At 46.6% G+C, this 24229-nt stretch overlaps 2 protein-coding genes across 7 annotated transcripts in view; one reads left to right on the forward strand and one right to left on the reverse strand.

Annotated features, from left to right (window-relative positions):
- Nucleotides 1-24229, reverse strand: part of LOC135393833 (uncharacterized) — a 366589-nt gene that overhangs the window by 90065 nt on the left and 252295 nt on the right. The window lies entirely within an intron of this gene.
- Nucleotides 21129-24229, forward strand: part of LOC135393832 (uncharacterized) — a 260444-nt gene continuing 257343 nt past the window's right edge. For both annotated transcript variants that reach the window (XM_064624130.1, XM_064624131.1), the window contains exon 1: nt 21129-21813. In XM_064624130.1, the coding sequence (XP_064480200.1) occupies nt 21568-21813 (246 nt within the window). In that variant the 5' untranslated portion in view covers nt 21129-21567. The remainder of the gene's footprint in view (nt 21814-24229) is intronic.

Raw genomic sequence — 24229 nt, forward strand, 5'->3', positions numbered from 1 at the left:
TGGAAGATCTTGGCTTCGTTGGCACTGTGAAGTAACTAGGGAGGGTTATACGCAGATGTTCGATGGTTGGGATGTTTACACGCGTGGGCAGACTTCAAAAGGAGCCCGCCGAAAAAGACAGGAAAAACCATAGAGAGCAGGTCCGGCGGTGTGAATAGACCCTTCCACCACTTAGTCTTCAACATGACCTTGGATCTACCACCAGTGAGCACAGATGTTGTATTCATTCGACCACATGATGACTGGTCAGCCAGTCAAAGAAAGTGCTTCCCTGGTCACTGTGGCCGGCATCAGCCCCATCTCATCATCGTATCTTTATGTGTGTGTGTGGAATTCAATGCGGTCACGTACAAATAAAGGCCATTTATTTCCCCATAGAGAACGCAAAGAGGATGATACCTGAATTGAGACAACAAATGTGCAACTCTTCTTGGCTGACAGGATCTGCTCGATCTTCGCTGTTGTACAGGGTCGACCCTGAGCTATACTTCCAGGTGTACCTCCGTCGACTCCCTTGACGAGCAGCGTGTCTCCTGAACAGGATCAGGCTGAATAGGTTGCTCTACGAACTGGTCAAGTCACCATCTCCAAACTGCAGTGAGTGCGATGTTGCCGAGGGCACAGAGCACATCCTCCTACAGGTGCCCCAATTATGCCGACAGTCCCAGGGTACCAGAAGCAAGCACGCGGCCCGCCTGGACGCCCGGCCATTTCACCTTGTAATGCTCCTGGGTCCTCAGCCATTCAATCATCAACCGGCTGCATTGAAAGCGCTCCTATACGTTTCCTCGAAGAAACGCATCTGATTGACATTTTGTGACACTCTCTACTCCCTCGTTTGTGACAATTGTTCTTACTAGTTTGGGATCCTTGTCCCCCCCCCCCCCCCCCCCGCGCCAACTACTGAGTTTTCTCCTTTACTTTTTCGTTTTCAACGAACCGCGGCTAAGTGGTCTGGGCCGGGTAGCCAGTCTGCCTTTGTCGTGACTTAAATCCTCACTTTTTTATTTTTTTCCTTCCTTCCTTTTTTCTTTCACTCTATTAAACATATCCCCCCCCCCCCATTTTCTTCTTCTTCTATCACATCACATCACACAGTGCTTACGATACTTTTTTAAGAGCGAACAGAAGGGCCGAAAATCATGAATCATGTCACGATAGAACAGGTATCTCACAAAGTTGCTGTCATTTGATGCGCAAAGTGATTGGCATCAACATTCCGCTTATATGCCGGCACACGGTGTGCAGAGTTCGAGGCAACAACACCGGGGGAACGACAGAATGGTGTAATGTTCGCAGCTATTTTCCTTTCGAATATCTCGAGTGTTGTGTTTTTCCCGTTCCCAAGAACGCTTGAACAGGACGAACTATAGGCAATTCGACCCCGCACTTGGCGTTTTTCTCCCCTGTTTGTTGCTCTACAGTCAACCTGTTACGTGCGTCATCATTATCATGAATCAGCGCTGAAGACATGGTTGGAAGTGACGGAAACATACGGCGATGCAGGTGATTCACTTTGGCGGGAGCGTGACGCAACCTAGAGCCGCGGCTAGTAAGTCACGCCAACGACATTTCCAGCTGCTGAGGTATGTGAAGCTGGCGTTCTACGATACGAACCTGTTGTATGGCCTGTTGATACGAGAGTGATATGGTAAGTGTAGGTTATGAGAACTATTTTTATTCATTGATCGAAAAAGGAAAAGATATGGAGATGTGAGTCTCGACATCGAGAGGCCACTGCAGCATACGCAACATAGAAGATAGAAGAACAACGCAACCCTACGGAAAGCAAGATAAACGCAACCCAAGACGTTCCAGAGACATAACAAAATAAAATAAATAAATAAATAAAGAGACAGATACAGCGGCCAACTAATGAGTGACTCCAGTTGTTAACATCATAGTTCAACAGTACATAGACCATTACACAGCAATGGCCCTCAATGAACACCGCACAACGTACCCTGCCCTTGGAGCAGTAGCGGAGACTGAAGAAGCACCATTTTTATTACCGCCTTCGTAGCGTTACGTTTAATAAATTCATTGAAAAAGTGGGAACTTGAAGGTCGAGCAAGAACGAAGGAAAAGAACAATTAATCATTGCCCACTTTGTGAGACAAACTGATAACAAATAAATATGACCGACTTGAGACGAACTTTGTGACCCCTTTAATGAATGCCCTTCTCACGGCCGTCAATCTCCCTCCATTTTCCTGCCATTGCTCAGGAAACGGAAACAGGAACTCGGAGGCGAGAAAGAATCAGAACCCGCAGTGATTCGGATGCACGTTCAATTTTGGACAAAAACCACGCAACGCGCGTACCGGAAGTGACTCGCCTCCATTGACGCAACCACACGAATCGAAGCCCAAACGTCGAAGCAACTTCCGCTTTTGAGCCGGGGTTCTTTTTCCACACCCACCCCTCGGCGCGGATGTAATGTGGTGCTGAATGGAATGAGTGCAGGTGGCCGGATACATCCGATAAGGGCAGTCGGAGCGAATGGCGACAAAATGCGCCTGAAAGTACGGCTTCTCTGCAGCGACCGTTATACTGGGCTGCTCCGTGAATGTCGCTGTTTCAAAAAATGTGTTATTAGTTCAGGTTCCAAGGACGAAGGACGCCATGCTCCGTTGATTTTCGCTGATATTTCGATTCGTGTCATTGATTACGGCTATACAACGTTTCCAGTTAGCAGCTTTGACAGAACACGCAAAGCGACGGAACAACGCTTGAATTGGCGAGAGTATATTTACATAACGGTTTCTGTACCGCGAGTTCATGCGGTGGAACACCTCATGACATAGGTCATCACGTGTTTGTAATGCTGTCCATGATGTTTAATGTGCCGAAGTACTACAACAACACATACAATGATGATGATGATGATGATGAGTGGGGAAATTCGCCACCTGGGTTGTGGCCCACTACCCTAATGCCGACGGGACTGCATGAGGTACACTGCCAAAGTACACTTTTTTTTTTTGATTGGGTGTTAGCGCCGCGAAGCAACTGTGGCTATGAGCGGCGTACAGAGGTGGACAGACGGAGAGAGGACAGTAGGAAGGAGTGGGGGACAGGGGGATTAGTATGCGTCCTGGGCCGACTTCAGGGGGAACTGTGCCGACATTCGTCTGGAAAGTCTTCGGAAAACCCAGGGAAAACCTCAGACAGCACAGCCGGCGGTAGGATTCGAACCCACCACCTCCCAGTCTACAGCACGACCTTGGTTACCGCCAACGAGCAGACGCTTTAGCCCACTCGGCCATGCCGCTGGTCCAAAGTACACTGTGCACAAAACTGTACAATCTCAATCTCAATAGAATGTAACACAAATGTATTGCTGTTGTACACCAAGCAACAACAACAACAATTATATTCTGACGATGAAGTGGGGAGGTTTTCCACTCTAGGAGCACCAAAGAAAATTTTTGCAAGATGTCACTGATATGTGTCAAATGACACATTCAAGGAACCTTATTGGGTTCTTAGATATGGTTTGAGTATTTCGAGGCGTCTTCGCGTTCCTCGTCCCTTGGTCAGAAGCACGAAGAAGAGATGTACCTGCGTTCCCCCAGAGCAAGATAAAAAATGTTTCTGAGGTAAGTAAATATATTTTCGGTACTTTCCAGTTATTATTTATATTACCGGGTGCCTATGCCCTATTACTAGTGAGTGTCTGCGTGGGGGTGTTCGTAAAAAGGAACGCCTCGGGCAGGTAAGTTTATACGTCGAGTGGGTGTTATGTTATTGGACTTTTAACACGAAGGCTGTTCCTGTCTCACAGAGTGTATCTCTCGGCGAGGCCCACACATGTTTCTTCTTCTTCTTTTTAAGCCTTCCCGTCTCTCGTCCCGTTTCCTCTGCGTACTCGGCATCAAACGCATTCGAAACCGAAGAATCGGATTACGTTTTGTGAGCTGGCAGCCATTCTATTACTCATGGGAACGGGGTCTCGCTGATCTTTCAATCCGAAGCGTTTTCGAGTCCTTTGTTTCGCTTCTTCCCGTGGTATCGAATTGGTGAAAAACGATGCCCCTGAGACTTCACCTTTGCACTGCTCTCTCGTGACAAATTCGAGCGCGATCACTCGACTCTTTCGTTGTATCCAGCCGCTCACATTAGCCCGAAGAAAGCGACAAAGTCGGAGCGCGAGATTCCCCACACGTTATGTGTCAACTGATATCTTCGCATATTTTCTTCTCACTTGAGGGAAAATCAGTCAGACGACCATTAATACTAACATGTCTGGTCACTATAGGAGGATGGTTCCAACTTTGAGACGATGCGAAATCGTCACCATCGTGCTTCCAAATATCTATTTTAAAAATATGGCGCGTAATTGTCGGTAAACGTGTCCTATTTGTCCTTGTTCGGGTCGCTCCTTGCGCTCACACAGTGTTCTTTTTACATCTTTCGAGTGTAAATTTCTTGTCGAGTGATACAACTTTGTTGAGTAAGTTTAATACCCGATAGAGAGGGTTGTTTTATGAAACACTCTTCTAAATAGTATATTCTGCGGAAAACGCCATTGCAGGGGGTGCATTCCATTCAGGTGCTTTGTAAATTCCTTTTTCCGACACTGTTACTACACCTTTCAATTGAGCCAGCGGTACAAAAAAAAAAAAGAAAAAAGAAAACGTATTTCTTTGCAAAAGCCTTCTGGTTACGCGAAAACTGTAAAAAAAAATAATGAAAAATGTCAGTGTGCATAGTTCATATTCACAGACAACTATATCTCTATCTCTCCATTATGGATCTCTACAGATTATGGAGAGTTCTCGAATACGGTACCGAAGCCCTTTGGGTCCCTAAAAAAAGCTGGGGTCGCCGTTGATACTGATCGTCGTCGATATACTGAGATAAAGCCCACACGTCGTTAAACAAAGAAAAAATGTTACGCTGTGCCCAGTACTTGTCTAGCTTGCAAGCCATCATCTTGCCAGCAGTCGCATCCCAAAAACTTTACTTTATTGCACAATACTTTACTTTAGATGATGAATGGGGAATTTCATCGCCAGGGGCGCTATGCTCTACCTGATTGCTGGTGGTGATGTGGGAAATGAAATAATGAGCCCCTTCACAAATAAGGATCGAAGTTCTATAGCGTCCAAAAAGGTCAAAAGAGCTTTGAGGGCGGAGCATTGGTGGACTGAATTTGGCCAGCAGGGACCAAAGTCGCATCCCCACTTCAATGCCGCTGCTGCAAAGCTGACACTTAACACGTGTACGCGTGAAACCACACACTTCATTCTCGACTTCATGTGTCATCGCCAATCCGAGAAGACCGCAGAAAATTTCCCGAAGATAATTTCGAGTTCTCAGTAGCGCCACGTCGTCAACGAGCGCATAATCGCTCGGCCCATTACTGCGACCGAACCCCGACGGCAGCCAGCTGGGCTATACTATACACAAAGCCACCACCCAACCCAACGAGAGCGTTCGGATGCCAGCCTTTCTCCCTTCCGGCGAAAAATCGCGGGCGCGCGACCGACCTTTAACGAACCCTGGGCTCCTACCACCCCGCTTCTCTCTTCTTTTGAGAAAGTCCACCACAAAATTAGCGTGTCCATCTTATCCTCATCAAGCCCCAGAGACCGACTTCTGAAGAAAACTACGAAGCAGAGACCGAAGAAAACACGGGAGGAAGAAAACGGAGACTCGACGCGAATTTCACGTGCGACTGACCCAAGGGGAGTCCCCCCCCCCCCCCCTCTCTTGGCTGCATGCGGATGAGAAGATCTAAGGTGGAAGAGGAGGGGGAGTAAATAAAAGAGGTTGCTTCCCGCCGAGCTGTGTTGTTCGCTCGAGCGGTAAACGAAGCAGTTCAAATTGCATTCGTTACCGCGCACTCTATAAGGACACAAGAAGTGAATATAGGGAGGGACTAACTCAGCGTTTTACTCCACTCGCGCACTTTCGTGGTGGGTCTTGCTTGTCCTTCACTAACCCTATACAGTCAACCCTCGATTTATGAACACCCTCGGTTCCCCGAAAAATTGTTCATAAATCGAGGGATTCATAAATCGAAAGTTCCGTTACTATCAAGCAAATGGAACAGTATTTCCGAGTTGATATTGTGTTTATAATGCAATATATTGTGTAATTTTGCTTTGGACCATGCCTTCTGCTGTATCAGTCTCACAAAACACAGATGTTGGCGCATTCACACTCTGTTCATTATGCAACACTAAATAGTTTAATTTTGCTTTGGACCATGCCTTCCGCTGTGTCAATTGATGTCAGGAACACTTCTGCAAAAACCCATTTGTTGTTCGGATTTCGAGGGGTTAAGAACAGAGGGTGCAACACCTCGAAAACGTTTTGTCTGTTCAGGTGTCATTCATAAGACCACGAATAATCCCTTTGAAGGTTTTTGTTGGCCTCGGAACGATCCGTTCATAAATTGAGGGCAAAAACGCTGGGCAACTCCTAGTTGGTTCCCAGAAATTCCATTCATTATTCGAATATCGAGGTTCATAAAATGAGGGAAAAATGCATGTAAAAAGTTTGGTTCCTCGTGCTAGTGTTCATAAAACGAGGGAATTCATAAATCGAAGGTTCATAAATCGAGGGTTGACTGTATACATAACCTGACACGCTTTAGCGGTTCCCCGCATTGCATATTTCGAACAGCTAACCATACATAAAAACATATATAAGAGCGCGATACTTCTTTTTCATCTTTCTTATAGTCTTGTCTCGTTTTTTTTACGCATCCGAAATTATCCTTGCAGTTCCAACATATTCTCTGAATATATCGAACACGTAAGCGGTAACACGATTTGGCGAAAAAGTAGTCCAAGCAATAGTGGTCCAATATTGGACCAATATTCGACCAACAACAACAAATAAATCATGACTGTGGCCTGGGGTGATTCACCGCTTGAGAACAGTACACTACTCCATTGCACTGCGAAACATGAGATGTGAAATATGAAAATGAAGTTACGTGCAAGTACAACTCTTGAACTCCCCAATATTCGACCAGTGTGGTCATATACCCAGCCAATATTGGGTCAAGATGTAGTGCCGGTTGGAAAGTTACTAATCGACGCGACATCGGGCAGTTCACGCTTATAAATGGCGTCTGCCGTCTGCGATTGCCACAATTTCAAACTCTAAGACACATCTTCGTTCAGCAAATATTAAAGCGTCATTATAACAGTCAGTGAGAAAATAAGAAAAGCGATTATCCCACCGGTATCTTCATTTTTTTAAAAAAACATGTCAAAGCTGACACATTTAACTTGCGCCCATGCAGTCCCCATACTCTAGAACGGTCTGGGCAACTTATCCTGTCGCAGAGCGTGTCCCCTTGTCGGTATGAATAGAATCGCAACAAGAGGAACAAAATAAGCGCTCTCGGTCTATAAATGTGCATTCCCGAAGGACAGACTCAGCGAGAGTGGACTCTGGCAAAGAATCGGCTCAGCGATTCTGGTCCAAGCGATGTCCATGTCCCATAGGATAAGGACGACAGCGCGCAGTATATGGTCGCGCACACAAATAGGAGGACGCCGTGACAGCTGTCTCAGGTTCATACGTGATAGCATTCCCTTCGACGTGGTTCTTGGTACAGGGTATAAGTGCGCGGGTCATTAGTTGCGCCGCGTGATTCGTTGAGTTGCGGGAGTCCCTCGTGGTAAATCAAACATACGTGGAAGACCATATAGTTGGGTTTTGATCGTATTCTTCGGAAAACAGCGTTGGGCCTGTACGGAAATAATTATTCTTTCTTTTTGTTTTTGCGGTGTGTTTGCGGGATCGACTGCGAGGCTCCTATACGAAGGGTCAGGTTTGTGTGTGTGTGTGTGAAAATTCCTCGGCGAGTCTTCTATTTGAAAAGGGTTTCCAGCTAAACGAATGAAATATCCATTTTTTATTTTTTCTCAATTTCCACGTTTCAGTGAATATAGCCCTATCTTTTTCGCTATGTCTAATATGTGCAGTTGAGCCAACGCACAGTTCATATTTTTCGTTTAACCAACCAACCAACATCGGCCATGCGAAGGAAAATGTACGAGACGTATCCTATTTCGTTCTTTTCTCTACTTCCATCATCAACCTAATCATCATTTGAACATTACTTTTTTTGTGCGTTTAGCGGCATCACCTCTGCGAGACTCCGTCCTAGACTTTCATTAGTATTATTACGCCATCACTATTATGGTTACTGCAACTTGATAAGTTAGATGCAATTATACTTCCATTCTCGTACTGACGCGTGTACGATAACTCGCACATAGTGTACGAGCTTGCTTCGTCTGCACACGTTTTCAATATATGAAATAAAGAAAATGAACGAAGAAAGAACTGCACAACTGTGCACTTGAGGTCTTGCGTTACGCACAATTAAGGGCCAAATAGTTCAATCTTCCATTTCAACCGAAACCCGAAAACATGTTTTACGATGAAAGATGAAAGTCACTGAAAGGTTAGCCAGCTGTAGGACTCGAACCCACATCTTCTGGATTACCGGTCCAGGGCTCCTACCAATTGAGCTAAGCTAACACACCTCCACAGCGACTTCCAAGGGCGCGTTATCGTAAGCGGCAAACCAACCACTCTCTCTCACTCATCTTCTTTTCACTCTTAGATTATTCTCACTCATACACACAATCATACGACGGGATCGACGCAAGCGGCAAATGTTGAACGTGAGAGAACTGATGTTCTGAGGCTGGATTAAAACATAGAAAGGACAAATACATACAAGCCTCGTATGTGTTTGTCCTTTCTATGTTGTTCCAGCCTCAGAACATCAGTTCTCTCGTCATCAACATATTTTAGGTTTCCCTCCGGAGCATAAAATTTTGTTTCGGTTTTCGTTCCGTTCCGGTTCACACAAACATCACGTGTTTCTTTTCGATTTTCGGTTCGCTCCGGAACCCTGGTTTTGCACGACACACAGATACAGAAAGAGAGAGAGAGAGAGAGATGGAGGGGGGGGGGGACAAAATCTCGCGTGAAGCTCCGACAGGAAACGAAAAGAAAACTTCCGATCGCAAAAAGGGAGGACTGTCCCCGTTCAACGATGCTCACTTTGCTACAATATTCCCTGACATCGCAAATGTTCCGACTTGAACATTTGTAACCCTCGCGAGACAAAACAAAAGCAGCGCTTAACTTCTTCCAGGTATAGCCGTTTATAAAACACTTCGGTCAGGAAATGCCTTCCTGCACTCAGATACAATGGGACGCTAATTGCGAAGGCAATCAAGTGTAATTCAGTTGGACACTCGTTCAGTCTTCTGCAAACGTTTAACCGACTTACACCCTCGTTACACTGTTTTCCTCCCTTATTAAAGTGCTTTTATTAAGTTCTTTTTACGTTCCTCGGAGAGAAGTGGGCGGTTTCGGCAACATGACGGCCTCGTCTTTCTAGAAAATAGAAGTAAGAGAGAACGCGAGTGCAGCGAGCGATCGCCACGCCCCCACTTGAACTTTGTTCGCGCTAATAAGCAACGTGTAAGCGACGGCTTTAATGGCAGTCCACGCCAAGGATGTCGTTTAAAAATTACGGTTACGCCTCTGGGCCTCGCGCTAAAAAAACATAATCAGATGCACTTATTAAAAGATAACAGAAAAAAAAAATGCTCGAGGGGAGACGCGAAACCCGATACGTTAATTTTTCCGCATACGAGCACAATGCGTATGATTTACGAGCACAGAAGAAGCTGCGAAAGAAAACGATTCACTTCGTTAAGTCGGCTTCTGAGAGCAAGAATTTACGAGTTTATTAGGCGTGTAAAAAGAGCGATAATTAAGTGGCGGGTGACGCGAGTTAGGACTAATTTGTGCTGTAAAGTCGTTATGTCCGGCTTGTTGCTGACGCATGTGGTCATGTTTTCTTTTGGAAGTAAGTGCCGTCTCCAGTTGACACTCCAGTTTCAATCGACTGCTATTGAGGCTCGGAACATGACGATAGTGCACAGGCACTGTGGTGTGGGCCTCTTGGGCCTGTTGGTACAATGTAAATGGGGCTAAAGACACGAACACCGGTTGACCCATCTTGACACCGCGTTTTCGCACGGCGAGTTCTAAGGCTCACGAATTCGAAGAGCTGTTTAAAAAGAGGCAGAAACGAGACTCATCCTCGAAAGAGCGGCTCATCGATGTGCAAAGATGAGGATGCGTGAAAGCGCTCCTAACTTGTGGCAACGGAGAGCGGCGATCTTCACCGAATACTGTGCTTGCTACACTTTAAAACAAAAATTAATCCAGACGAAAAAATACGTCTTGCTCACTGAACGATACCTCGCTTGAGGGACACTATGCCACGCGAATGTTAAGCACCCAAAACGAGGCACGTCAGCAAAGGTGCTGAATCGCGTAATGAACCACCACGACAGAAACAAAATGTCTTTTATTGTCATGGTGATCTCCGAAATCTCACACATTCTAAGCTCTGAATCGAACCGAGGAGTTTCCGAAACCTGCCATGCTTTCCGCAGACCGTGACTTACGTTAGGTTGGGTTAGAAAAAAAAAAAAAAACAAGAAAGAAAAAAGAAAAGCCAAATTGATCTCGACAGCGGTACGTTGGTAAATACACCAAGACGCAGCGTTTTCGGCAACTTTATAGTGAGTTTGTTATGGAAACAGTGTATTAGACTCGTGTGCAAGGAATGTCTTATCGAGTTCCTTGTACTGCCCTCCATATTTTACTTCTTGTCATTGCGTTCTCCTTGCACTTGCAGCAGTTCGGGGAATGGTGCGCGTGGGGGAAGAGGGGCAGAGTAGATTAATTGTAACTTCCTTTTCTTCGTTTTTTGGAGGTCTGTTCAGTCTGGAAGTAGCAGAACTTATAGGCTGACTTTAATTCATTCTGTAAAAAGGGATGTAGTTTGAACAGCAGCAAACCCACGGCCTCGGTGAGAAATTGGTTGCGCATTAACTCCATATTATTTTGTTTTCAGTCCAGTTCTATGGGAGTTGTGGAGGATTTTCAAAATGCACAAATTGTCGTCATCTACTGTCCTGGTTGGGCCATAACTGAAAGGCATGACTGAAAGACGTGCCATAACCGAAAGACGCGAGTTAGGACTAATTTGTGCTGTAAAGTCGTTATGTCCGGCTTGTTGCTGAAGCATGTCGTCACGTTTATTTTATTTTATATATATATATATATTTTTAAATTAGTGCCGCCTGCAAACGTGACACTCCCGTTTCAATCGACTGCTAGTGAGGCTCGAAACATGATGATAGTGCACAGGCACTGCGATGTGCCCCTGTTGGAACATTTCGTGACGTAAAAGGGGATAAAGACACGAACACCAGTTGACCCAACTTCACAACGGGTCGATTTTTTTTTTCCAGCTTTCGATTGTGCCTTCGCCGAACCTGCCTTTCAGTATGTGATCAACGCAATCAAAGAAAGTGCAGATTTGGCAAGTGGGTTCACATCTGAAGATAAAATGGCCAGAGGGGGGGCTGTCCGTTGTTCGTATCTTCCTTCGCGCCATTTTGTCTTCAAAGGTACATATACCGCCCACATGTAGTGCTGTAGCGAGCAGTGACCCCTGTTGTACAAAATACGAGGCATTAAACGCTCTCCACCTTTCCCATCTCAGAGCTAATCCAGACACGAAGCCGCAGCATGCATGATATTACGATAGGTTCCCTTTTATTCTTAACCTCTACGAGATTATATGTATGCACTCCCACTCGATGATTTCCATCGTCAAATATTTTCGTTTCTTTCCCAAACAATACGAAGGCTTCGGCGAGAGAGAAAAAAATAAAAAAATAAACGTGACTGCGCGCGAACAAAGGGAAGCGTATCGAGGCTTCCAATCGGCCGGGCATATATAGGATGCAAAATAAATAATGAGCCGGCCAGCGTGAGATAAGGAGGAAAGAATGCGCCAAGACCGTGAGATCGCGTCCGGGGGCGATATTTGCACGCTGCGAATAATCCCATATTGTTCATATTGGACGTGCATGGGAGCATGACCGGTCCAGTTAAGAAATAATCTTTGATTGCACCGCCCCAACAAGACGCCGCCCACAGCGTAAAAAAAAAAAAAGAAAAAAAATGACGTGAAAGATGCATCCCTTCAAGGTGCCTGGATATAATGAGCGTCGTTCGCGCAAATGAGGGCTAATGTTCAACAGGGCAAGAGACTGACGAACGATTCTTTGAGAACCAGGCGTGTGCTCTGTATAGGGGTCGTGTCTCAATTAGCAACACACTATAGCCGTCGCTGCCATACTCCGCAGTAAACAGATTGGGCGTCGAACTTGCTCGCCGATGTCATTCCACGTCGCACACCCTTCTGATGAGGTATTAGTGAAGGTTTAACTTGGTTTACTTATTGCTTAAATGTCGAATGCAATGTCGAATGATGTCCTTTGCTCTCCCACCAATCATACAATCCAATCGGCAATCATTTTTTTTAAAATCGGCATTAAACATATAACCCCCCCCCCCCTGGACGTCCCGCAGTAGAGCCCTGGACAGGCAATTCAGAAGATGTGGGTTCGAGTCCTACAGCTGGGTAACATTTTCAGTGACTTCTTTCTTTCTTTCTTCATATCCCCTCCCCCTCCGCAATGATGGCGACGCACATGCAGACTGGCACGTCGTATAACGATGAAACAAGAAAGTCACTGAAAAGGTTAGCCAGCTGTAGGACTCGAACCCACATCTTCTGGATTGCCGGTCTAGGGCTCTACCAATTGAGCTAAGCTAACACACTTCCTCGGCGACTTCCAAGGGTGCGCCATCTGGAGGGACAAACCAGCCCACTCTCTCTCACCCATCCTCCTTTCACTCTTACATTTTTGCTCACTCATACACACATTCATACGACAGGGATTGACGCAAGCGGCAACTGTTGAACAAGAGAGAACTGAGGCTGGAACAACATAGAAAGGACAAATACATACAGAGCCTCGTCGTGTTGCGAGGTACCAAGAAAAGACACGCAGAGAGGGTGGATGCCTTTCCAGGCATTACGAGTACGAAACGCCGCGAGGTTTCACCCCACAGCCTAAAAACATGCACATAACCACAAGCAGCCTCGAAAGAGGATGTTTTCTCCCAAATCAACATAGCGGCCGTGTGCAGGTGGCTGCGCACGCGCACTTCGAAACAGAAGTTCCTCTTCAATCTTCATGAGCAGCCCAGCTATCCACTTTGTTTTATTGTTCCACCAAACCAACCAACGTGGTTCACGCAGTATACTGACGGTTATTTGCCACTTCGCAAATATATGGTGTTGTTCGAAGGGATGTTCAACGTGTGGCTGCTCAAAAATGTCACGTGATGCAAGATGCTGCCATTCGCTGGGGATGCTGGAAGTATAGAATCCTCATAATAACAAGAAATCAAGTCAGCAAAGAGGAGCATCTCAACAAGTCAGCAACCAAGATAGATACGGTGTCTCCTGCGAGTTCTGTGCATCGTTCTCGCATGCCGCAGCGCTAAACAGCACGATACTCGTTCTCTTTCTTTCTTTTTTTTTTCTTTTTGGGAATAGCAAGTCGGCCTTGGCCACTCTGACCTTTCCCCCTTCTTTATCTTAATAAACATATCCCCCCCTCTCAAGCAGGCGCCATGAGAGCAGACAAAAGCACACGGCATGACACACGGAGCTGAGCGGAAGAAAGCACGACTGGGATAGACCTCTACCCAAGAAACGTCATCATGACGTTGGTAGACACAGTGAAACCGAAACAAATCGGGAAAGGAGGGCAGGGTTTCACGAATGGACACTTGTTCGCTGCCTCCTGTTGAAGGAAAAGTAGGACCGAAGGTCGCGTCCCTTGCAGGGACCATCGTAATCCCCTCAAGACTGTGGCTTTCGGGCGCGATCTTGTTCGCCCAGCTTCGAGCGTAGTTCAACTCTACCAAATTGGTGGCGCTGTGGAACAGTATGACGTCATTTGTTTACAAACAGGGAGAGGGGGATTGGATACCAGGGCGCGGAACGCGCCTGGTCTTCACTCTTCACGTGTGGAAATGCTGCGGCCGAATCCACAATATCGATCATGGGGCCTCCCGGACATCGACGCCGGGAGGAGGTACCGCCTCCGTACAATCCTTTGCTCTCCCCAATTATATTCTTTCCCTGCTTTACTTTTACCCTCTCTCCTTGTGATTTCTATGGCCGAAAAAGACACGAAACTGAAAAAAGAAAAAAAAAAGTTCATCGCGGAATAAAAAATACCGTTACTTTGATAGCAACACAAAGAACTGGATCCTCTCCTCTCCTTCTCAAGAAGCCGGGCAATGCGGTAATCATGACTCAGATTGGTCCCCTGAAACGATATCCCGCGATGATTGGGTAAATCGTTTGATGAGGAGGCCAGTGAGAGAGCGCTCGGCATTGCCGGCCTTCTTGAGAAGGAGAGAGGGAGGGAGGAACTGTAAACTTCACGTTCCTTCGCTCATGAATAACGAAGGACGCAACGAACAGACGGTGCCAACGTGATGTGATTAGACAAGACGGTTCTTTCAAATCTCTCAACTGGCCCGCTCACCGATTCAGTGGACGATCCCAAGCAGCCCAACGTACTGAAAGCCGGGTGCAATATAGGGGTGGACGGTATGTGTCTTATTAATGTTCTTTAGTTTCACGAGTCTGTCCAAGGCCTTCCACCTACCCGTCCACTCCTACTGCACGCGACTTTCAGTACATTGTGCTGCTTGGGATGTAAGAAATCGCAAAGCACCATGCCCCTTTCACGCGTTCACCACCTCTGCCTCTGAGTGCCGATCCAATACTCGTTGCGCGACTCTTTCGTACTCTTTATTCTCCAGAAACACTGGTCACAGAAGCACAGTCACAGAAAGCACAGGTTTCGGCCACTCTGATGACTGCAAATTATCAGAAACCCGTGTTTCGTCACCGGCGCCGGGGTCGGATCGCCTTTCGGCACCACGTGCCCATTGAGTCTCGACCTCGCACCGATGTCTCAAACAGACACTCAAGATTGGGCTCTCGAAAGGCGACCTGTCCCCATAAGACTTCGAAGGTTATACTATCCGCACGTCAAGGAAAAACTCACTGTGAGTTTCAGTATAGACCGGAAGCACTCAGAAAACGATACGCGAGAGGAAGCTGCCGAGGGTGGCTCATCGTGCTTTCAGAGGTGATCGTTAACGCCATCCGATCAACCAACACCCGCCATATTATCATTGGATAAAAAGTGTCCGTTCAGTTGTTGCTTATGCTTGCTCGGTGTTATTCGTCTCTACAGTGGAAGCAGGTGCCCTCTGGATGACCAATGACGAAATGGGCTGGGGTGCTACCGATACGATACCCTTTCACGCAGAGTTCGAGGTAACTCGTTACAAGAAACTCGTTACTGTAACTAAGTTCTCTCTCTTTTTTTTTTTTTTTTTTGTAACTTGTAACTTAACTCGGTACTTTTGTGCCGTGGTAACTTTTAGAGGAACTCGTTCTTTTTTCAGATAACTTTGCCACAGTAACTTAAGTTCCAAGTTACTTTTAACTCGCTTTCCACTCGCGTCCACATATTTTCTTGCTTTCTCTCCGGTTCCTTCGTGGCATTTTTTTCCATAAAACGTGATATTCAATCAATGACAGTATTTTGTTCAGGATGTAAGAACCGCTGCCATTGAAATGAAGCTGAAGCATTGTACGTCCAGAAGGAGTAAGATGCATAGCGTTCGAATAGACCTCTACCAGAGAAACGTCACAATGACGTTGGTAGACAGACTGAAACCGAAACAAATCGAAAGGAGAGGGCTGGGTTCCACGAACGGGCACTTGTTCGCTGCCTCCCACTGAAAGAAAAGCAGGACGAGGGTCGCGTCCCTTTAAGGGACCATATTGTAATCCCCTCAAGACCGTGGCTTTCCGGCGCGACCTTGCTCACCTCTAGCTCCGAGCGTAATTCAATTCCAACAAATTTGTGGCGCTGTCGAACACTATGACGTCATTTGTTTACAAACAGGGAGACGTCTATTGTTGAACATGTACGAAAACGATCTAAGCGTGTTGCACTCCTCCGCAGGCAACTCAAGGTCTAACTCAACTGCTCACGCGCGCTGCACCCGCGTAATGCTATTTTGTGTCCAAAGTAACTTGGAAGTAACCCGTTATTTATTTATTTATTTTTGTAAGTAGCTCAGTAACTGCAAGTTACATTTCAGGCTGAACAACTTCGTTATTAAGTTAGTTACATTTTTCACACGGTAACTTAACTTGTAACGAGTCCTTTTTGACAGGTAACTAGGCTTTCACGTGCCCAGTCTTCTTTTACTGCATTCCTCCTTTACCACCGACTGCCTTGTGCAACCACCGTTTAGACCTGCTGAAGACGACGCCGGCGTTGTAACGTTTGTTGTAATAAATTCTTTCACCAACGTGAGACGACAAGCTTATCGAACTTGGTGTGATATTGACTTCGGGAAGTCTTCCATCAAGATAAAACAGCCTTCGCAAAATACATTCGTGTTTTGGTCATAAAGCATGGAAAACGTTTGTTCTGAAAGCAGACTTCTAGTTCCTGTTCAAACTGCTCTCTCTCTCGCTTTCCTTTGCGAGTGTCTTTCGGTGACGTCACCGACGTTTCGACTGACGTAGATGTGATCGCCATCAGCCAATCACCGCACCTCAGCTCACCACGCCGTATCCGAAAGCAACTCGAATCCTGCCTATCGAACGTGCGTGCACGCTACAGGATTTCGGCAGCTCATTGCGAATTTGATTAGGAAACCGCCTAATTCGACGGGCAGTCTGGTTTAGCGTTCCGGAATTCCGGCTCTCTCGGAAAGCGAAAAAATAAATAAATAAACGAGAGAATCGGACCTTTCAATGATGTCCTCTTACAGTCGTCTGAAGTACAAGTCATGCCACTCATGATGCACATAAAAGCGGATGGCAACGGATAACGCACGATAGCTACAGATCACGTCAACGTCGAAAATCAACAGCCAAACAAGCCAGCCGGCATTCTTCTTCCGTGCACGATCACGTGACCAAAACTGATCGGCACATTGTTGCCTGAATTCGTCGTGCTGCGCGGAGCGGACGGCGAGATTCTATGACATTAAGTTTCCAATTGTTTTTCAACGTTTCTGAAGAAAACGTTTCTGGCATATACATCTTAGGCGACCGCGATCCTACACCCACCGCAGGCTCAACTACTGTGTTTCTGGTCCGGACACCACCGCCAGCTTCGGATGTTTTCTGTTTTCATTATTTATAAAATGAAATAATTTACATTTTCTACCTGTACCGTAAATTACCTAAATAACACCTAAATATAAAACGTTATATTACCCTGCCTTATCTACCTCGCACACACCGCACCTATTATGCGGAATCGCTCGTAACACGGCACAACCCGCGCGGGATTACCGATGTCATTCTCTCCACATCTGCGAAGCGCTCGTGTGCATCTTGCAGAGACGAATAGTAGGTGCATCATTTCCAACGGGGCGCACAACGGAGCTTGATCGAAAACGCATCTTACATCCTCTCTATAGACCTCTTGTATACGAGCATATATAGGGACACACACATCCATACATATATATAACTGACATATGGGTAGCACAAAAGAAGCGAGACAGGAAAAGAGACGCGTGTCTGCCTATCGGAACAGACGGAAATTCTCATTTGTCAGGGTCGATGCTTCTCACGGAAAAGAAGGCTCAAATATAGGGGAACCAACACAATGGCTGGAACGTGCAAGGAAATTCATCTCGGCACCCTCCTTCCATTCCATGCAGATATTCCGCGGCGAGAAGGGAAAAGAACAGCGGGATAGATGTACCTCGTCCGTGGAAGCAGATTTCACTGCTTCTATATGTGAGGGGAGGAAAGTCCCGTCCTTATTTGAGGTGGTTGACTATAGGCACTGTTGAGGAGGACACGTGAAGTAATACCCTGTCGCATGGGATTAATTTAGTGTAAAAGCAGAAGCATCCAATGGATATTCAGCCGGAAGGAGAACCATAGCAACGATGACGTAGCAATCGGGTCAACTTTGCAGTGTGTGCGACTTCTACCCCTATGAGTACTACAGGGATTTTCTCATTGAGCTGGACGGTTGAAAGGCGATGTTGCCCAAGGCAAGAAGTCTTCGGACGAAATTCGCGGTGCATTTCGGTAGCATGCGGTGGTACAGAAAAAAGTTCGCTCCCGATTTCGGTTCGGTCAGGTTTTCGTGCCATGCGGTTCAGCCTTAATAGACTGTTCTTTGTATCGATGTGAACCTGCATTGAAAGTTCCACAGCGAAGAGGCTCATAGAAGTGGAGCAAATGGGCACCGCGAATACCGAAACTCATGCGACTCTGACGTCACAGCGCTCGCCGCTGCCAGTGAGGCAGCGCGCGAGAAGGCCGGTGCCCACGGCTGCCAATGGGAATGGGCGCAACTATGAGCTCTGTGACGTCTGCGCTTCGCTCGGGAGTGTATTCGAGGGCTTGTATCTCGCTAAGTACGGCACGTAGCAGAATAATTCTTTTTTCCTCGGTATTCTGACATGCAGTACAATGCGTCCATGATGCAATGAATCACGTGTATGAAAGTGTCCCAATCCCTTTAAAGTAAGTGATGATGGTAATTACGATAGATAATAAACGGCGGCAAAATTTTTAGGTGAGCGCCACAATACCTTTCTGATAATGGTTTTCTTTGATTTAGAAACAATTGTTGCAAATCTTAACTTCCAACGTAAAACAAATTGGCCTCAAACATGTGCCACAACAAAAATGGCCACCGCCGCCTATGGATCGCCGAGAACGCGAAGTTTTCATAGGCCGTTAACGAGAGTAATGACATTTTTTTTGTTTGTTTTTTTTCGGCACAATGTCACACTGTACTAAAATCAAATAAACACGTTGCTGAAAAAAAAAACTTGTTTAAAAATATTGTGGTGTCTGGTCCCCTCGCTTTTTCTCACTATTTTTGCCTGTACCACACAGCCTGCCGTCGAGGCTACGCACTCGATTCGCCGAAGCGAAGTGAGTTTTGGGGAACTCACTAAACCGTTAGTGCACTTTCTCCCGAGTGTCACTAAAGGATGCCGCGTGACAGCACACGACTGACACTAACAGCAAGTATTGCACATTGAAATTGACACTAAATTAGCTCGTGTGGCAAGTGTTAAGTTGATATAGGCTGCAAGTTAATCAAAATGCTGCGTGATCGCTGACGCAACTATTTCTGTTATAATCGAGCTACGCTTCCAAGTACCTCCGTCGTTTCCTCGACAAGCAGCGTACCTCCTGCGTACACTCTAAGAAAACAAAAGTAGAATTTTGTATCCACCTCGGTAGAGCTGTATTGCAACCACATTTCTGCTCAAACCAATTTTACCTTTTGGGTATAATTGCAGAGTAGAAACAAACTATAGGGTATAGAAACTGTCGTTGTACCAGCTTGGGCAGGAAATTAGAGCAAACGTGAGAGAGAGAGGAGGAAGGGAAAGGGACGATCGCCGCTTAAACCCGTGTAGGAGAAGGCGCACGTGAGGATTGGACCGAAATGGTAGAATTACCGCTGTTCTACCAGCTTGGTAAGGAAATTCTACTTTTTTTCTTCTTCTTCTTCTTAGAGTGTAGGCTCCGGCTGAATGTCCCGTACAGCGGTCGGTTGCTCTACAAACTGGCCAAGTCGCCATCTCCAAACTGTAGTGAGTGCGATGTTGTCGAGGACACAGAGCACGTCCTCCTCAGGCGCTCCAGGTATGCCGACAGTCGCAGGACAGCATGGACGCCCGGCCATTTAACCTTGTAAAGCTCCTGGGTCCTCAGCCATCCAATCACCAAGCGGCTGCATTGAAAGCGCTCCTTACGTTTCCTCGAAGAAACGCACCCGATTGACATTTTGTGATACTTTCTAGTCCCTCGTTTGTGACAAGTGTTCCCACTAGTTCGGGATTTTTGTCTTCCGCCCCCAAAACTACTGGATTTTTTCGGGGTTTCTTTTTCCGTTTTCTTTTTTTCCTTTTTTTTCGTCAAACTGCGGCCACGTGGTCTGGGGTAGCCAGTCTGACTTCGTCGTGACTTACGTTTCCATTTTTGTCTTTCTCTATCAAATCACATCACATCGCAAAAATAATGTGTTAAAGCGGTATTTTTTAACGCGAAGGGAAACACGAAATGAAGCCAACCTACGTCCGTCCGTTCTTCAGATGGCGATCGTAAGGCCAAGTAGAAGACGAAGGAGACGATGATAACGGGAAACATCATCGCACACAACACTTCTCGATCTTGAGACCATCGATTATCAGTAGCGCCCTCGTGTGTGGTGGAATCTTCAAAAGTGCATTAACGAAAACGTAAAACGAAAGGCTTCGGATGGATTCCCGCGTGACAACATCCAAATGGCGCGTATGGAAAAAGAACTAGAGACGGAGAAAGACTGTCTGTGACGCTTCCTTTCAGGGATAGGAGAACGTCAGAAACAGACAAACAAACAAAAAAGGTACGTCAAAAGCAGACCGTCTGTAACCAACAGCAGATGGAACGACACCGGCAAGGAAACTCCGTCAAGAGCTGACCGGTCGATGGCGCGAAGAGTCGCCGTCTATTGGTTGGAAGACGCACTGTGGAACCAGCACGGACATCCGATAACGAGAAATACCATTTTCTAAGGCAGGATAGGTCTGTGCAAACAAGATATATCTCTTTTTCTGCCGTAATTATTGGTTTGCAGCATGCATACGAGCCGCCTTCCTTTTTCTCAAAGTAGCTGTGGCAAAGCGCGCTTTAAGAGATCGACCTCGAAAGCAACTAGCGACACGCAAAGGAGAAATAAGTAGGAGGAAAAACTCTCACTACAACACGTGCCAGTGCACCGAAATAATAGTACACCCTCTCCAACAGAAGAAGGAGCAGACAAATCCGCCTCATCTGGTCATCTAGAGTCACCCAAGTAAAACGCATTACACAAAAGCCGGAAGAAGCTGCTGCACCATCTTCGAGAAACAAAGCCACACGCACGCGACCGAAATCCAAAACCGAAACGAAAGCGCGCGCGCGCGCCGCGCACTCGAGCGAACCACACCGAAACCGTAACTCCTACCCTTATTGGCCGGCTCGCCTTTCAGCTGCCTGATTGGCCCGCTTACTCGCGCCAGACGGTGAGCAGAAGGTAAGCGAAAGAGAAGCCGACAGGAAAGCGTTCGCGCGCGTGCAGCAGCTTCGATTCACAACCCAGCTTGACTTCAGCGGGAGCGACCGGCGAACGTTGCTGCACGCTAACGTTATTTTGAACACATGTGATCCGCTCGCGTCACTCCGCGCCGTTTGTGTTCGTGTGTTTGGTTTTTCGCGTTCGAGCTTGTGTTCTTCGTTGCTCACCTGTGAGTGGTCAACAGGACGTCAGTGTACACTTGGCGCTTCGAAAGTGTTTTGTTTCGCAATCTCTGTTGTGGATACCTTGTGGCTATCGTTCACTAGTTCCAAAGTGTGTCTGCAAAGTCTGAACGTATTCCGAAGGACGGGCAAGTGGTGATCGCCTTTGTTTTCTCTCTGTTCGTCCGAGTGGAACGACTTTGTCATGTTGCGGTGCCTATGCTGAACCGGTCGAAACGAGCATCGTGGAGTTCCGCCAGTTGAGCTGTGAGCACGGCAGCATGGCCCGTGTGGGGGTTGCGGATCCCCCGAGCCTCGTGGGCACGGGTCGGAGTTCGGGCCGTCAGTCGTACGGACCGACACCTCCACCGCCTCCCATCTGGACTGTGCATGGCAGCGTCGGTGGGAACTACTCGCCGGACTCGCCGGGTTACGGGACGGTGCTTCCTCCTCCCCCGCCACCTCCCATTGTGGCCGCCGTTACGGATACTAGGCGAGCAGGGCGTGAGGACATCTACGGAGTTGGGGTAAGTTGACGACGTTTCCTCTCGCTGCTCGGCAGTCAGGAAAAAAATTTTAGAAGTGGCTATTGCGAGGGTTTCTGCGAGGGCGCGTGCATATATGGTGCTCCCCGAAGTCCGTGCGAAAATCAAGTCCCTTCTGCCAACAACAACGACAACAATGTTCTGCCAACGTTAGTAGCTTATCCCGCGGTGAGCGGGCTCACATCTTCATATTTTTTCTCCTGCCATCATCTTCATCATCCTCTGCCAACGTTAACGTGACTGAGGTCTCATAGACTAAACATCGTCAGACAGAGAACGAAAAGGCGAAAGAAGAGAAAGACTCATGTGAAGAAAACATTCTATTTAAAAAAAAGACAGAACTACGTTTAAAGTATATCTACTTGATACCCTACCTTGTGGCTATCGTTACTATGATATACATTTTCATCACTACATAGTATATCAGCATTATTTCGCTGTATATTACAGCCATTTTTATCGCTTCACCCAGCTCTATGGCTGCCTGGTTTCTCCCCAAGCAGCGATCATCGGCTACCTGTAGGATGATATATTATGGCGAAATTTCCTCCACTATCGCATCCTCTCGTCTCTTCACGTCCCTACTACATATCTATACGTCTTACCATGTTGTCTTGCTGTTGTCATAAGAAAATTTAGCAACATCAGCGATTGGCGCTGGTTGCCCTGCTGGGACTGCCTCTACTCCAATACAATATACGCTATACAATAACTATACAATAGCTGCACAATGCGATTAACTAACTATAAACTTATGTACATAGCTACAAGATGATATATGCATAACGTATGTGTAGGTGCTTATATGTACACTAGACACTAATATGTACAGTCAATATGCACAACCCCATTGGTGACTATACGTATACAGATGAAAAAGCGGGACGACAAAAAGGAAACGAGATTCACATTTCAGGGAGGGACGCCAGTGACGGTGACACATTCACCACCTAGAAGAAGAGAAGGGTGGAAATGCTACCTTCGCAGGAACCCCTCTTCACCAGGGGCGAGCTTATTGTTAGTCTCTGTTAGGTGCATCATGGCCACAGCGAGCCGTTCACGCTCCATAAAACTCAGCCCAGCAGCAGCAGCTCCGACACAGAATTCCCATTAAGAACAAAAAGAGCAAAATTATATGCACGAGGTCTTACATCGAAGTTTCCCACTTTCACAATATTATTGTCATCTGTGTGACAGTGTCAGTGTCATCTAGTGTCATAGTGTCATCATTAGTATTAATGTAAGGTATGTACATCTGCACATTTCGGATTCCCCCCCCCCCCCCCCCAGCTAAGCAACCCCTGGCATATCGCGGTGCCAACAGCTGTCGCGTTTGTTGCCATTCTACCGCGCCAAGTTTTCTTTGTTTTTGTTTTACTCTCTTCCGTTCCTCTTTTTCTTTTCTTTTCCGCGCTGCAATTTCCTCGGCTGCATTTAACCCGTGGAGCCGACGACCGCAGTGCATGCCCCTTCTTCTCAGTCGTAGCACGAAGACATCCACTCCATCCTACTTTACTCTGCCTATCCCCAAACTCAATGCTCAGCACAGTCGTCGCTCCACAGTCCGTCCATATATATTTCGCTTAACGCCTCTTCATTTTCTTTTACCACGCGTTCGCACGGGCTTTCTCGTTCGAGAGATGAAATTTCTTCAGCAACGCCTGCCCCGAAACGACGTTAGCTAGGCCCGTCACGAGGTCTTCAAACCCTCAATGCACGTACATGCAGACACTCGCAGTTTGAATGGGAATATCGATTAATTCGCGGACTATACGACACTTTTCTCGCGGAATGAGCAGAATTGAAACGAGGTTCCTTCGGGAATAAGCGTCCGTTGTTACGAAGCGTGCCATCACACTATTTAGGAGTGGGGATCCAAAGGAAAACGAGGGGCTAATCGGGTGCGTGTGCGTGAACGAAAAGTGAACAGTGCGTTACAAAAATGCACTAAAAGAGGAAGTTACGAAAAAACGACGATTGGCGCATTCTCTTCTCCAAAGAAAAGTAATTTCCAGCCGTATACTTGGAGCGCAGCTGGGGAAAAGCTGTCAGTGTCAGTGACTCTATGAGATGTCAACTAAGTCTCCGACAGACAGTTGAGCCAATAAATCAGTTTTAAAATTCGCCGTTCCCTCAGTAGTAAATGTCTGCACAGATACATACAAACACATATGTATACATACAGGGTGTTCAAAATTAAGCTTTCACTAGCACTTTATAAATAGGCGAACAAAAGAAAACTGGTGCTACTTTTTCTGTTCCTTGAGTAAGAAACAGGTGCTACATAATTAGCAGCACCTGTTTATTACACAAGTAGCGTAAAGTTATCATCCGGTTTCCTGTCATCGCTGTGTTTGCGTAGTGCTCGTGAAAGCTTAATTTTGAACACCCTGTATAC

The sequence above is a fragment of the Ornithodoros turicata genome, chromosome 5, assembly GCF_037126465.1.
Source record: "Ornithodoros turicata isolate Travis chromosome 5, ASM3712646v1, whole genome shotgun sequence".
NCBI classification, from domain to species: domain Eukaryota; kingdom Metazoa; phylum Arthropoda; class Arachnida; order Ixodida; family Argasidae; genus Ornithodoros; species Ornithodoros turicata.